Raw genomic sequence first — 15,958 nt, 5'->3', positions numbered from 1 at the left:
TACCAACTGGTTTGTAGGATACCAAGGAAGTTCATAAGGTTGAAAAGTTCATCCTTGAATCCTTATGTATGTGAAGGTCAGGAACTAGATGAACCATGATTCATATTTTTCTACCAATGAAATTGCTTTCTTGGATAACCTCTTGTACAATCCCCTTGTAACAAACGAGTGAGATATGTAGAAAATGGATAGCAAACAAGTGGGATACATAGAAAATGCATCATTTACCCTTCTGTAATGCCCCTTTCCATGTAGCTGAAATTGAGGATAGCAATCATATACCTTAAGCTGACCCTTCTTGTTTGCTACTTCACCTTTGCATATTAGTCTTGTGTAGTTTATATTTCCTTGCAAACATATAAACCATGTAAGAGCTCATGTAGAATGTCTTCGTTCTCTCCAAGTTTCTCAATTGGATGTTCAAGTTGTCACTTATTATCTTTGCCCAATTTATCATCACTGATCCAGCTGAGATCTCTTCTATGGAGTAAAACATCCAAGCTCCAAATATTGCTCCTTGAGGGGTTCCCATGGTCATGTTCAATAGGAAGATCATGTTATTGTATTCTTCTTTGAAATATGTATTATAGCTTCTCAGGTAGCTTGGAATGTTGTCATGGTGATTCCATGACCCACTTATTGTTGACGAGGGTCATACATGCATCTTGTTTCTTTTTAAACATAGCTTGAGCATCGTCCTTTGTCCTAGTTTGCATCATTTGATGATTGGGGATTCCAAATGTTTCTCTTATTCTATCTTTAGTAAGGATTGCAAGTACCGCCCCTTTTGATGTCCTGATTGTCCTTGTTTGAGGATCATAGGTCTTGCACATTCAACTGTGAATTCACTACATTGTATTGTTGATGGAAAAACTGCTGCATGACATATCCCATTCCTCATCATACTAACCACCAAAGGAGAATACATCTGATTTCTGATTCCATACATCCTTTGCTTGCTCTTTGCCATGAGGTGCTCAAATTTGGTATCCCCAACTTTCTTCTACTTAGAAGACATTGAGATTCCGGATAGTATCCTTCAAGTATTTATTTCATTTTGAGTCTTCCTAGAAGCTACCACACCCATTGGTTGAGACATGATTCTGCACGAAACCCAAAGTCAATTGGTCTCACAAGGAAAATAATTTAAAAAAATCAAATTCCAGAATCTCACGAAATTCTGATTTTACTGTGAAATTCAGACTGTTAGACTCCTAAAATCAGAATATCATTGCAAAACATAGCTTGGAAAGGATATTTCACAATCATAAGATCTAAAAATGAAATTTAAATAAGACAATGCTGATCTTCAAATCTTAGACAAGTCTGATTTTATTAACAAATTTTGGAAATAACACTGATCGGTTTTATCTTGGGCGACTGTTTACCGTATGGGGTAAATAGTTTAATGCATACAGACAATACACAAGAACATGTAACACAACAGTACTCCTTTTATTATTTGCATATATGCCGAATAGATTACATAGTGCTTCCAATGATGATTACAATGATGATCCAAAGTTGTACATATACCTTTCCGAAGGGGTGACTCAACCCCGTCGGCTATTTTATAACTTCACCAACAGCATGCTAACCTGCCCGTTGGCTATTTTATAATTTTACCGACAACATCATCTCCTCCAAAAAGAAAAGTCATCTCCGGACGACAATTACAAAATATCCACTCATGCCGCTTTCTTTGCTTCCAACTCCTAGGTACATTGAGCCAGGTGTCGCTGTACTGCCTTCAACTGAATGATCAGCTCCTCTCAAGCTCTCTATGCATCCACCAAGACAACTTCATGTCCAACACCTATTCCAAGTGCCTCAAAGCGTATCACCCCTCTTGAAAGGCTTGCTCTGTTGTTCTCTCCACCTCTGGTACACAAACACTCCATGCTTGCAGCAGCTCTAGGTCTCATCAACTGGTCATACTTCGCACAATCAATAACTGAAGCGACTGGGGGTCTAGGGGGCAACGCCCCTAGCAGGGTCGAGGGGTAGCGCCCCAGGCGTGCTCCTTCTCGCAATACAGGTCAGGGTGTGCCCCGCCGCCAAGACCAAATTAGCACTCTCAAACCCACACAAAAGTCCATGGAACACACCATTTTTGTCATTTTCTTCCGATCCCATACTCTTTCTGCCAACAGCTTATGTTTTACTACCTTTTTATGTCTTTCCCTTCTCTTCAGTATTATACGTTACTCATTTTGAACTGTTTTGATCTGTCGTTTTTAAAAATTTTTAGCTGTAGATTATTCCTCCAAGTTTCTCTTCCACTTCCTCTTTCCTGCAGAATCCATTTGTTCTTCTGCTTAGTTAGGTTAGTTACTTCTCCATACAACCTTGTTTCACAAATTCCTCTCCTTCCAGGTGTTCGTATGACCCTCTTGCAAGGCTTTTGTGAACGGCTTCCCTTGTATGGCTTCAAATATTGTACGGTCTCAATTATTTAGCCTGTACAGTGGTAGAAGCAGTATGGATGTCACCAGAACTCATAAATTCCTCTTTTTTCTGCATCGTATGTATTCTATGCCAACCATACAGTGTGTCATGGCATCTGTACGGTTGCAATGTATCTCCCCCTGCTTGTTGCATGACTATACAGTGTCCCGTAGTCTTCAACTTAACAGTACAGTTTTCTTGGACGTCTGTACGGTCTGTGAATGCTCCTTTTCATTTTATACTGTACAGTGTTTATTTGGGTTCCTTCCAGCTTTGTATGCCGTATGGGTTTCACATATGCTCCTCCTCACCGTATGGTAGCCTTTAGCCTGACGGAGTACAATGCTAGTAGCTTCGCCATACGGTAATGGTAGTCCAAGTACCGTACGGTGAATTTCATCTTCTTGAGGGAAGCCGTACGATGACCATATGGTGATTATAACTTCACTTTTTTTTTTTTCCTTTTTTTTTCTTTTATTTAAAAATTTGTGGAACACTTCCTATCCCCTTCTATCAGTCACCTCTAACTAGCCATTCTGTCTTTTGCAACCCTCTGATTGATCATATGGCAATGCCTCCTTCATTCTCTCATCGATCCTGCAAGGGCCGTATAGCCACTTCTTTCAACTTCTGGGCATATGATCCAAACTTCTCTTTCTTGGCTGTATGACTTTTGCACTTTTCACTTTCATGTATGTTGATAATGTATAGTGCTTGATGTTTTCTTTCTTTGAGCCGTACGATCATATGGAATATCTTCATATGGCCACTTCCATGTCTTTTTGTTGTTTTAATTGCTCCTCCATACAACGTACGGTACTTTCTTCCTCCCAATAATGCTCTTATCTGTTTGTATGACCCTATTTTTATCTTCTACTATATAGAAGGCCATACGGTGCTTTCTCCTTCATAGACAGTGCATGTGTGTCCGTATGGTAGCCTCTTCTGGTCGTTCGTACGGTTGCTTTGTCTAGGTCATACAATACTTCCTTGCCTGCTTCCAGAAGGCCGTACGGTGGTAGCTCCTTGTCCGTACGGAGCCTTCAGTCTATATGGTATTTTTTCCTTGCCTTGTGCTTGCCGTATGGTTCACCTCCAGGTCTCTTCCTGCAAATTTCCAGCCGTATGGTGTATTCTTCTCTTCTCCGCGTGGGTCAAAGCTCTCTCTTTTCCCACCTGTATGTTTTTTAGTTCAATATCATCTCTGAGGTTCATGGTTTGTACTATGGCCTCTTCATATTTTATCGGCTTGTCTTCACTGAACGTATGGGCTGGTGTTTCATCCACCTGTGCTTCTTCCTTTAGTTCACTATATTCCTCTGGGAACTCGTTTCTTCCTTTTTCTTCTTTGACGCCCAACATGTTGTAGCTCGGGAAGAGTTTGTAATCCTCCATTTGCCAATGAAATAGTCCGTTCACCGAATCTAGATCATCCTCATTCGACCCTTCTTCCAATCTCAATACTCCCTCTTCATCAGGTTCCATTCTCTTTTTCCCCTCGTCATCCCCTCCACCTTTGCCTTCGTAATTCGACGACACTGCCTCCTCAGCTGCCATTTGTGTGTGCAGGTCAATTATGAATCTTCTGCCTCCGCGCTCCATTGATAGGGTATTCATCTTCCAGTCATGCTTAACCCTTGCTTCTACAAGCCATCCTCGGCCCAGAATGGCGTCATATCCTCTCCTCTTCAGTGGGATGACAACAAAGTAGAGTAGGAACGACTATGTTCCAATAATCACTGGTTGTGCCATTAGGATCTCGAGAGGTTTAATGCCATGTTGGTCTGCCGTTAGTAATTGGAACATAGGTGGCCACAACGTTGGCTGTCCTAACTTTTTCCAAGTATCTTCTGGTAGGACGTTTACCCTTGAACCTTCATACACAATTGTGTCTGAGAGGACCATTCCTAATATACCCATTTGTATGATGCCAGATGTCGTCCGGATGTGAGGGCTAGCAGCATTGGGTCTGCTGCACTTGCTCCACTTTCCTTCTCCCTTCCATGTTCTCCTGGTAATTTAGCAGTTGGAGCGATGTTTGTGAGTGCCAATCGAAGTTGAGGCATTGTGAGCAGCAGAGTGTTTAACTTGACTGGTATTTCAGTTTGTAATATTTGCCTTATGATGTTTTGTTCTGCGCAGTTCCTCGTTGAGGTATCGGTAGTGTCCTTCAATTGTGATTTCTTTGCTTGCATTGCTTTCTCAATTTCCACCCGCGCTTCTTCCAATCTCTTCTTTTCTTCCGTCGGATTGGGGTACAGTTTTGCTTGTTTACGGGTGATTGCCAAGACTTCGTTCGTGTCAATGCTGATCAAATTCACTCCTGATTTCGGGCACTTGGCATCTTCATGATCTCCAGGACCGCCCATCTGCATAACAACTTTGGTGCATTTGTTGATGTATAGTTTTGTGCAAAGTGGCCCCACAAATTGCATGCTCGACATTGAACCATCGGCCGGCCGTTCGCATCGTACTGAATTCGGTTGCGGCCCCCATTATTATTGTTGGTATTGTTGTTTTGCCCTCTTCTATTGTTTCTGTACCCACTCGAAGTGGCACCATCATTGCTTGTGTTTCCGCTCCCTCCTGACGCGGAAGCCTCCTATGTCAGGAGCACTTGTTGATGCCCTTTTTTTTTCATATTGAAGGGGCATTCCGTTGTGGAATGTCCCATAATTTGGCAGATATCATAGAACTGGTTTTTCGGGCATGATCCCTTCGTGTGACCTTCTGTCTTGCATTTTGTGCACCATAGCTCTTTTCCCTTTGTCTCTTTCTACAAATTTTTAAATTCTTTCATCATTCTGATCATATCCTTCTGGAGAGCTCGGACCTTCTTACTGTCCATTTCGTCACTACTTCTATCTCCTTCCAAAGATGAGTCATCTGAGTTGGATGAGCTACTTTTCTTCTTCTTTTTCGTTTTCTATTCACTCTCTAAGTCCATTGCCTGATTGTACGCTTCGGTGTATGATGATGGCGGCACAATCTTCATTTTCTTCCTTAACTCGGGGTGTAGTCTTTCAGTGAACCATCGCTTTTTTAGCCCATCTGTCGGCTTACTTTCCGTTTTATTTATTAATTCTTTTAGTTTTCTGGCATATACACAGACCATTTCATTTTTCCCTTGCTTTGTGGTGTAGATTTTTGCTACGATCTCATTGTCGTCTCATAGCAATTGAAACTCGGTGATAAACTCCTTTTTAACTATTGCCCAAGAAGTTAATTTTTGGGGATCGGTGTCGGCAAACCAATCAATTGCTACACCCCTTAGGGTTGTTGGAAATTGTCGGACCCGTTCATCTGTGTTGGTTACGCCATTCGCTGTCCAAATTGTTTCGCATGTCTTACAGTGTTTGATTGGATCGATTGTTCCATCACCATCAAACTTTGGGCAATTTTTCCTTTGGTCCAGCCATTACTATTGGAGGTACTTGTTGTGTACCCGCGCTATTTTGCACTACTGCACTGTTCTGCACACCTGCACTGTTCTGGACAGTTGTCTTACTTCCCACAGCCATGTGATTTGGTGAAGAAGGGTTTTCTTTAGGCGAAGTTGTCCGTTCTGGAAGTGTATTGCGGACGAAGAGTTCACTCCACGCTCATGCTTCCTCGGCACTTCGAGTCGTGTGAGTTAATTCCCTTCCGTCTGGATTCTCTTCCCTCAGCGTATACAAGTTAAGAAATTCCTCCCTTGCTTCTTCCACCAAATCCAACCACTGTCGAGTCTCTTCCAATAATTCCTCGGTGCTTCGGTGTTCGTCAACAATCTGCTGAAACCTCTGTTTGTTTGGTCTGTTGTGCTAAAATTAAATTCCCTTGCGCGGTGCGTATTTCATCTTTTTCCTTTAGCTTATTCTTATTTTTGTTTAGCTGGTTCGGCATTAGTTTTCATTCCTCTGCCTTCGTTCCAGGTTCATTGGGCAATGACGCCAAATGTTTACCGTATGGGGTAAATAGTCTAACGCATATAGACAATAGACAAGAACGTGTAACACAACAGTACTCCTTTTATTATTCGCATATATGCTGAAGAGATTACATAGTGCTTCCAATGATGATTACAATGATGATCCAAAGTTGTACATATACCATTCCGAAGGGGTGACTCAACCCCGTCGACTATTTTATAACTTCACCGACAACATGCTAATCTACCCGTCGGCTATTTTATAATTTTATCGACAACAACGACTTCCTTTTTGAAATTTTTATGATATTTTGCCAATGAAGACATCTATATGTTTGCTCTGGTTCGCACTAGGTGGACATGGTCTTAACCTTTCCCTCTGATTTCTCAGACTCACAGCTGTAATGACAAATATTGAATCCAATTTTAGGGCTTCCACCCGAATTGTGCACCCAAGTCAGAGCTTTGATATTAATTCGTGATTTTATCTACAAATTTGCTGGTTATTTTTTAAAATTGTTTAGGGCGGTTTCATAGGTATTTCTTTGATCTGCCCTCTATTTGTTAAATCGTTTTGTACTGTGGTTGAAAGCATTGGAACTGATCCGCATTTATGTCTATCCCAGAAAGGGATGCCACTCTTAGACCCTTAAGGCTTTACAATGCCTTCAAGTGATTTGCCTCAATCAATGTCCCAGCCTCTAATCAAGTCACTTCTTTGCCGTGTGTTTCATTGCTGGGTTTCAATGCAATTTATTACAGCTTTATCTCAGTTCCACCACTCCACAATGCATCTGGGAGAAAAAAATGACTTAAAGTGGATAATCAACCAGTATAGGGATTCAATCACATTCATTTTCTTTTGCTTTCTTTCATCTAATGCCATGGTGGAAAATCGATCAGGGACAAGGTGAATCCTCATATTTGTCCTTTAAAAACTTACTAAGTCACTCAAGTGGAAATCATTAGTCATAGGGACAAATGAATTCCATGTAATTTGGACAATTCTTCCACTTTTCCCTCTTGGCAAAAACTCAATAGGGATAGAGATAAATTCATTCTTTATAAAATTTTGTCTTTCCTTGAGCATAGGGTAGAGGGTCAAAATCCATCCCTCATAGGGACTTCTCAATTATTTGTATATGTGATCAACGGGAAATTTAACTCTTATAGGGACTAAATGGAGAATCGGGCCTCATTAGGTCAAAAGGGGAAAATCAACCTCTGCAGGGAGAAGTGGAAAATTCTCATTAATCGGGACAAATTCAGTCAGAATTTTTCCTCGCAAAGTGGAAATCTGGCCTCCGTCTGGAGAAAGTGGAAAATCAATCTCTGTAAGGACAAAGTGGAAATTCCGCATGCATCGGGGCTTTTAATTCCCAACTTATTTCCCAAATTTTCTTAGGGTTTTGGAGTTAGAAAATCAACTTCCATAGAGACTTTTTACACTTAACTTAATTGCTCAATGGAAAACAGACCTTCATAGGGACTTTTTGGTTTTGCCATCCCAAAATCCTTTTTACTTGCAATACTCCATCATTTTGCTCGAATTCAAAGGCAAGATGGGATTTAAATATCCAGGAGGACTGACTCACTAACAAAAGCACCCTAACAGTTTTAATATCCAAAGAGCTTGCCACATCTTTTATGCCAATTTTATTTGCTTTCTTTCCAGAAGAAATTTCAGGGTTTCATTTGCTTATGCCTTTGTAGAAAGTAGAATCTAATGTGAGAGATTATATCTCATTTTAATTAACTCAGGACTTTAACTTTTAGGTGGAACTTAATTATCAGTTTGTGCTTTGTGCATTTCAAATGCTAGTATATAGTGCTAATGATTGTTCTTGTCCCTCTATTCTTGCGTATGATAAATTGAATTATGGTTTTACATTCTATCCATTTGAATATATAGCACAAAAAGCTTATATATGTTTTTTTCTCATTCTCTCTAAGAATTTTCTTTGTATTGTTTATTATATACATACACTAAGCTTTCAGTGATGTACAGTCTACGTTGGATACAAAGCAAAGTTATTTGTTTCTAATTTAGATGGTTTTTCATATCTGTTGTTTGGTGAGTAGAGGTTATGTTTAAAAAAATAATTTGATTTTATGTTTTTATGTATTAAATTGATTTGACTTTTCCTAATGAAAAAAAGAAGAAGAAGAAGCAGCATTCATTCTTTTATTCTTAATATTTCATATTATGAGAAGCTTTTAGTCTAAATTGGAAGAAAGCTAAATAAAACAATAGTGATGCAGGAGCACTGGAACTCTGTGAGATGCTTGATTCTAGACAAATAAGGTGTGTTATCACTTTCGTTGTTAATTCTCTAGAAAATGCACATCTATTGAACAGGGTAAATAAAGTACATCTTCCAAAATTGATAAAATCCAATTGAATGTTTATCTTTTAGTTTGGAGTGCCAAGCAATTCATTGCAGAACACAAATTAAATGTACATAATCATAGTTAGTATCAGATTTACATGTTGACATTAATGAAATGATATTGGGTACATTTGGATTCTGCATTGACATCACATATATCAAAAGGCATTATTGTTCTGATGTAAAAGACCATCTACGTGAATGCATCGGATTGCTACAAAAATAAAGGAAATAAAAGCAGCTACGATTGTTACAGATTTGAGCATTACACATCAGCCATGACTCGTTTTTTACTACCTACTATTTGAAACAGCAAAAGTCTAATAAATTAGGTTACCTACGTGTACTATCTGCAATATCTATAGACTTGAACATATGAAATATCATAAGAAAACTATATGGGACATTATCTGCAATATCTATAGACTTGAACATCTTGCATATGAAAAATCAGAAAAAATTTAATTATTGTGCTACGAGGAAACCTTTATGAGTTGTTTTTACAAAATTCAGATAAGTCATCGATATTATCATTATGTTGTGGAGCCACTCCTGGAAATATGTGCTTTGAGTTGCTTATGACCATCAACAAGGGCATTCTACATTAGATCATGTCCCGCAACCACTTCCTCTGTATCAATAGATATTTGCAAATTGGAATGGTAGATTGGTAGACTCTAATTGATGGACCTTGCTTGAATGGAACTAAAAATTACCTGTTTGAGGATAATGACAGTTATTGGGATTATTTTGAGCGGCTTGCTCCTGAACCAGACAATCAATTAATTGGGTTCATAGAGAACCATCTCAAGGTTTTGAAAATTTGAAAACAGACTGTTGAAAATGATTATTACAGAACATTGTTGAACACACTCATGCCTCTTGGTAGATGAATTTAACTGTACTATACATTATCTCAGGAGAGGATTTGGTTTCCATGCTTTCCTGTTTTCATCGGCCAACTTGGTGGCTACACCTCTATCACACATCATGTGTTCGAAATCTGATTAGTTCCCTCCATAATGCTCTCCCCTATTTAAAAATTAGCAAGGGGAGCACTTCCCTCATATTGGTTTCTTGGTATCATGAGGATGAATTTTGCAACAAGGCTTCTTATGTCATCCAATCCACCCAATGAGTTCCCTTCATTTTCAATAGACATCAAAAACTGAAATTTCCAATCACATTCAGGTAAATGTAGTAAACTGCTGCTATGATGGAAACTAGAATCGATAGTGACTCTGTGGCTGCCCTCAGTCTTATGAACCTACTGAAAGCATGACTCATCATCATCATTTGGCCCATGATCAACTTCAACTTCAACTTCAACTTCATGCATTAAGTTTTCTGCTTTGCATACAATATTTTCCCATTCAACTTCACTTTTCTCAATGCCATTCTATATGCATGATTTCTGAGACGAAATAAGGACATTATTATAATTAAAATGAAACTCATCCCAATGTGGACCCTCATTGTACTTAGGTGCCAACACACCCAGATCCCATGTGTGAAAGCTCATTGCTCTGTTTATAGATAACATGTTCACTATGTTCCTCATCAGTGGCTGTCTTTCTAAATAAGTCACTTTCCATCTCACCAAGATTGAATGCATTGTAAGCATCTCTCTCTCTCTCTCTCTCTCTCTCTCTCTATAGGCTTGGTGTATTGTCCCCTTTTTGGTCAACTTGGAAAGCCGGGACGATTACCTGATTGCTTATTCTTGCTTTGTCAAATAGTTGCAATGAAACCAAGTAAAGTAGTTTCACCAAATATCAATTGCTTTTTGGTAATGTGAAGTATAAATCTATGCAATATATAGAATGTGTAGCAATGTCTGATATGTATTCTTATTAATTTTAATTAGTATCTGCTTTATCACACAGTGATCAATGCTAGATGCAATGTATGATATGCGATATGCTTGTGCAATTGGTAGGTTTTTCTTTTAGCAATTTGATTGCTATATCTAATTTATCAATCTGAATTCTGCAATGCACTAATACTGCCTTAACAGTGATATGTTTCTGTTTGTGATTTATATCTATAATCTTGCAACTTCGATAATGACTGCTTTATCTGATTTACATTTAAGATACCTTGCTATGTCTTCAATTATTCTTTAAAGCGATATTATTGCTGTCTCTGATATTATCTTGATGAATGTGTCATATGATGGATGTCTGATTTACAATCTTGATAATGTATGCCACTGATTTGCCAAGAGGCAATGTGCTCAGAAGAGCAGATCCGATACTGGATATGCATAAAAGAGAAAATGTCCAATGATGCCTTGAGTGATCAATCCCAATCTCCTCATGTATGTTGAATTACCGAATGGTTGCACCCATCAGAAATTAAGAGACGTGTCTGTCTTTTACTTCATATCTCTTCTCAAAGGATCGCAGCCATTCATAAGAGATTGCATCTCAAAATAACAGAAATTGATGTGCATTTGATGCTGGCCTTAATTAATAATATGACCGGTCTCTTAATGATTAGTTACATCATTCCAAATGAATTGTTTATATTTAGGCTTAACCAAAGATATTATTAACTCTGTTATGAAATCTGCTTGCTACTATACTTTATGATAGTGACATGTTTTTTGTCTCGATCGCTGCTATCCACAATTATCCAATCACAACTTAATTTGTTGTTGCTGCCTCCCAATGGTTTTTATCAATGTTTTTCCTATCATATTTGATAATCACTTATTACTGATGACTAAGTGAATTGATGCTGTTATGTCTTAAGTCGAATTGTACTCATATTTGTTGCCGTTATTTGTAGAACTTAGTCAAATATACAATGCTGTTTATCTTCTTATCTATTGTATTCCATCCTCATATTGATTGCTCTATTACCTGGCAACTGGTAATTATAGCTACCGTCCCTTCTCAATATTATATTTTCTGTTCATATCCTTGATGTCTGTTAGATAAAGCTCTTCAACGTCTTCATCAGTTCAGTTCAATCATCTATTCGTAAATAATGTGCTGAAGTGATCGATGTAAATTCTTCCTCATGATATGTATGCTGTACGTGTGTAGTCACAGTTCTCTTATGCAACAACTCACCTACTTTTGTAGTTGTTGACTTTGAGCCATAATCGATAATTAAGTCTTTTTATAATGCTTATTCCATTGTTGTCTCCACTTTATAATTATGTTAACTACATTTCTGGTTTGATTGCTGCTATTAACATATCTTGTATATCAATTAATCTGTGTGTTTCATTTGTCCAATGATCAGAACACCTATTTTAAGAGACCCATTATACATCAGATAATGTACATGTGCATTATTTCCTCAAGTTATTGATGGCTAACAAATTTAATTTTGGCATTCTATTATTGGAATTGTTGTTTATGTGTAAACAGGGGAACTCCAAATTGGGTACATTATAAGGCACCCTATCTTATATCCTCTTATTCCAAGAGATGGATCTGGTCCTGGTTTGACAATCTTGCCTCTTGTAGATTGGTCACTCCACACAATTAATAGAGATGCATTATAACTCTAAGAACTAATAAGAGGTTTTGAGACACCAAATTGACAATAACCAGATAAAAATTTCTAATAACAATTTAGAGCTATGAAGCTATTAACTTCAATGTTCAGCCTTGCAGCTTCTCCAAATTCTTTATTTGCGGATCCAGTAGAGAATACAATTAACCAATAGAAACTACATTCTCTGGTTCAACTGGAACTTGCGTGGCTTGAGTAGAGGCGAGATTGATGATAGCTCACCTAGTTTTGAACAGCTAACAATTCCTTTGTTTGATCTTTCCCCAAGATACGGCTTGCGAACCTCACAGACAAAGAAATATATTGGAGGAATCCCACACACATCATACATAAATTGTAGATTGTTTTCCTCTATAGTATCAAACATTTCGTAGAGCAGCTTCACCTTTCTGGATCTTGGAGCTAGAGCACAAGTGAGAAATGGTCACAGAAAGGCACATAAAGTTTGATCATGATGAAATGGTTTTTACAATAAAAGATCTCTAGTGTTCTTGGAAGTGATCTAATTAAAATCATGCACGGGTCGACTTACCAAACACTGCCTCCAAGTTTTTGACCAACTGTAAGAGTCTTACCGTGTTTGAGTCACTTTGAATAATAGTTCCGAAACATTTACACTGCAACCATATCATGTCCATGTTCTGCTTCAAACTGCTTGTACAATGTTCAGAATTTCTCAAACAATTTCTAGATTTTATTCTACTTGTTCTCCTCTTTCCTAAAAAAAATAGACTTTTTGATTTACTTCAGTATCAAGGAATATATTGTAATTTTAGTGAGTAGATAGTGGAAGAAACTTTGGATGCCTTGGTCTGATGTCATGACAGAAATTTTGGGCAGAATTATGGTAGGATGCAAATATTTTTACATAACTAATATTGTGCTTTTTTTTTCAATAAAATCCGTTGCACTTATATAGGTGTTTAATCTGGTACGTTATAGAAAACTACTGAAACAATTTTCCCAAATATATTGAGTTGTTTTTAACTGATCAACACATTGTTATATTGAGCATGGATGTAATGCCCCTCTTAAAGAATTTCACTAATTTAGCACTTTAAAGTGCTAATTATATTTATGGAGTCTTGATTGGGAATGTTCAATAGGTTTATTGATATCAATGAAATAATATCAAGCAATAGCTTGATTGCTGAATCTCATATGAACTGCTATTATAGCCTTTCTTATTCGATACATTTTCAAATTGTCGTTTAAGGAAGTTAGTTCTAAAACCTGGTAATCATATATATAGGATATACTATATTGTATCTTTGTCATTTACAATCATTCACAGCATATAAGCTTCTGATCATTGTCTAATAAGATATATTTTTGATTAATTCATTATAAGAAAGCGGTGAGATTGATGTAAATAGGTCACAGATCAGATTTATATTGTCCTACCTACGATTAAGAAGGATGCAGCTTAAACTTCAGTAATCTAAATATGGATGAGGAATGTTCGATGATGATTTGGAATGTTGAATAACATATAAAAAAGGTGGCAACTCTTCATTATATTATTTGGTCCATCAATAACCACACGTCTTGGCATCGTACGTTCACTATTCAGTGATTAATTAGCCATTGATTATAATCTTTCTTATAACAACAATTATGGTATTGGTTTGGTTGGTATGATACTTCACTTCCCTTCCCTTCACACTTTTATAGCTTTTGAAATTTAAAAGGTTGGAGAACCACATCTAGGATCAATGGGGAGCATATTCACTGCTAGACCAACTCATCTTCCTAACACATTTTAGTGTTTTGATTCTTGACAATACTTCGTATTGGTCCCCTGAGTAGTGAAGCTCATAAATGGAATTGGAGAAACCACAATGGCTCGAAAGTAGGCATAATATCTTTCACTTGCTTCAATTTCTCCTTGAAGAGTCCAATGACTTAGAGACTTTAAGCAGGAGTAAGATGTTGTAATTGAAAGACTTAGGTACTCAAAACACAACTATGACTCCGTTCCAAATTTAGGACACATCCTTTTCGCATGATGGGGTCATTAAAGACGATCTTTAATTGATGAGAACCTCAGAGGGATATTTCCAAGAAATAGGCTGAATAAATCTATTGGGAAAACACCTGAGTGTTTTGTATGATACATCACCTTTCTCACTAACCAGGATCTCTCAAACCAAATTACCTAAGAAAACACCTAAACTACTTGGGTCAAATGACTCAAGGCAGATCTACAAACTGACTCTCTAAATAAAGCTAAACTAAACAACTAACTGAGCCACTAAACTAATCTCAAATCAACAGATTCAAAACAGATTACTCTTTAGGCTCCTAAGACGATTAAGTTAATTGACAAAAAGGAAACCTACCTTAAATGTACAAGAGACTCAAGTGGACAACACTCAAATGAGCTCTATACATACTTGACTGTATATGGTTTCTTAGGATGTTCAAGAGCAACAAGGCTTGTGTGATGGTTCTCAACTTGACAAACTCATCCTTGTACTCTGAAAATATTTTTATCAGCCCACTTTCAAATTCAAGAAATCTACCATTTAAAATCAATAATTGAGGTAATTCATGAGCACCATGATTGATCCAAATGCAAGTTGTACTCCCTAAATTACCACAGTCAAAATAATAACTTTCATGACTTTCAACGTTAAAAGGAGGGAAAGATACAATTTGGTGTGCTTCGTATTAAATGGAATCTGCAAATTCTCCACAGCTATAGGAGAGGCTGAAGTTGGTGATGAATCCTCTCGCTGACATCAGCATTGAACTCACGAGAGGATTTAAGAATCAACTGTAAATCGATATCTATGGAATATTGCTTCTACTAGCTATCTTTGTATAGCACAAATCACACACCTTGTGTTTCTTTGTCAGCATGTCCTGGAAATCAGGGATTCCTTTATGAGTTGATCTTCAAACATCTCCTCAGACTTATTTTCAAATGCATTATCAAATTGCACCCCCTGATTTGTCCTTCATTTTTGTCTTCTTTGGGAGTAACTTGTTCATACCCTTGGATATTCTCTCCAAGAGTGCCTAAAACCTCATCATCTAACATGAGATTGCCAATTGCATCTTCTTTAGGAACATCTTGCAATTCTTCATGTGTAATTTCATCAATCATGGTTGTTGATGCGAGTTTTGTATCACTTACATAACATATTAGTAATTGGATATTCGATACAGAGTATCAAACATACAATTCCTCTCTTGAAAAGTTATTGCTCATGGGATATGAGAACAACTCCAATGTTCCTTGCACTTGTGGATACTCACTCAGTTTTATTGATGTGATTCGTTGGTAATCATGTAGGCAGCCTTATGCAAATTGTTGAGGATGTCTTAGACTTTGGTGGGATGATGGAGATGGTGATGGGTTTGTGAAATATGCGGGTGGCCGATAATGTTGATGGTGGTGGTGATGGAGGATGTTTCTGCCAATGATGATGTTGATGGGAAAGCAATGATGGTGGAGGGTGAATGGGTGTGTTCCGATACTTGACTTACTTCTCTAACTTCCCTCTCTAAACTTTGACTACCCAGCTACTCACTATTCTACTCCTACTCCTATGAATGGAAGGTTAGCAAATGGACGGGGATCGAATTTAATGAAGGCTAACCAACAGCCCCACCTCCACAGATGCAATGATTCAAAGGAAAATGAACTAGTTTACCACACAAGGCTTCCCAA

The 15,958-nt window shown here is 37.8% G+C and overlaps 1 protein-coding gene across 2 annotated transcripts in view; it reads left to right on the top strand.

The window, feature by feature from the left end:
• LOC149530546 (Haloacid dehalogenase-like hydrolase (HAD) superfamily protein) overlaps nt 1–15,958 on the top strand; it is a 119,795-nt gene that overhangs the window by 19,772 nt on the left and 84,065 nt on the right. For both annotated transcript variants that reach the window (XM_089808821.1, XM_089808822.1), the window contains exon 2: nt 8,621–8,663. In XM_089808821.1, the coding sequence (XP_089664947.1) occupies nt 8,621–8,663 (43 nt within the window). The remainder of the gene's footprint in view (nt 1–8,620; nt 8,664–15,958) is intronic.

This window comes from Cupressus sempervirens, chromosome 11, assembly GCF_028749045.1.
Source record: "Cupressus sempervirens isolate cs-2001-9-10 chromosome 11, ASM2874904v1, whole genome shotgun sequence".
In the NCBI taxonomy this organism is placed as follows: Eukaryota; Viridiplantae; Streptophyta; class Pinopsida; order Cupressales; family Cupressaceae; genus Cupressus; species Cupressus sempervirens.
The sequence above is the reverse complement of the archived record's forward strand: the minus strand, read 5'-3'. Positions and strand labels throughout refer to the sequence as shown.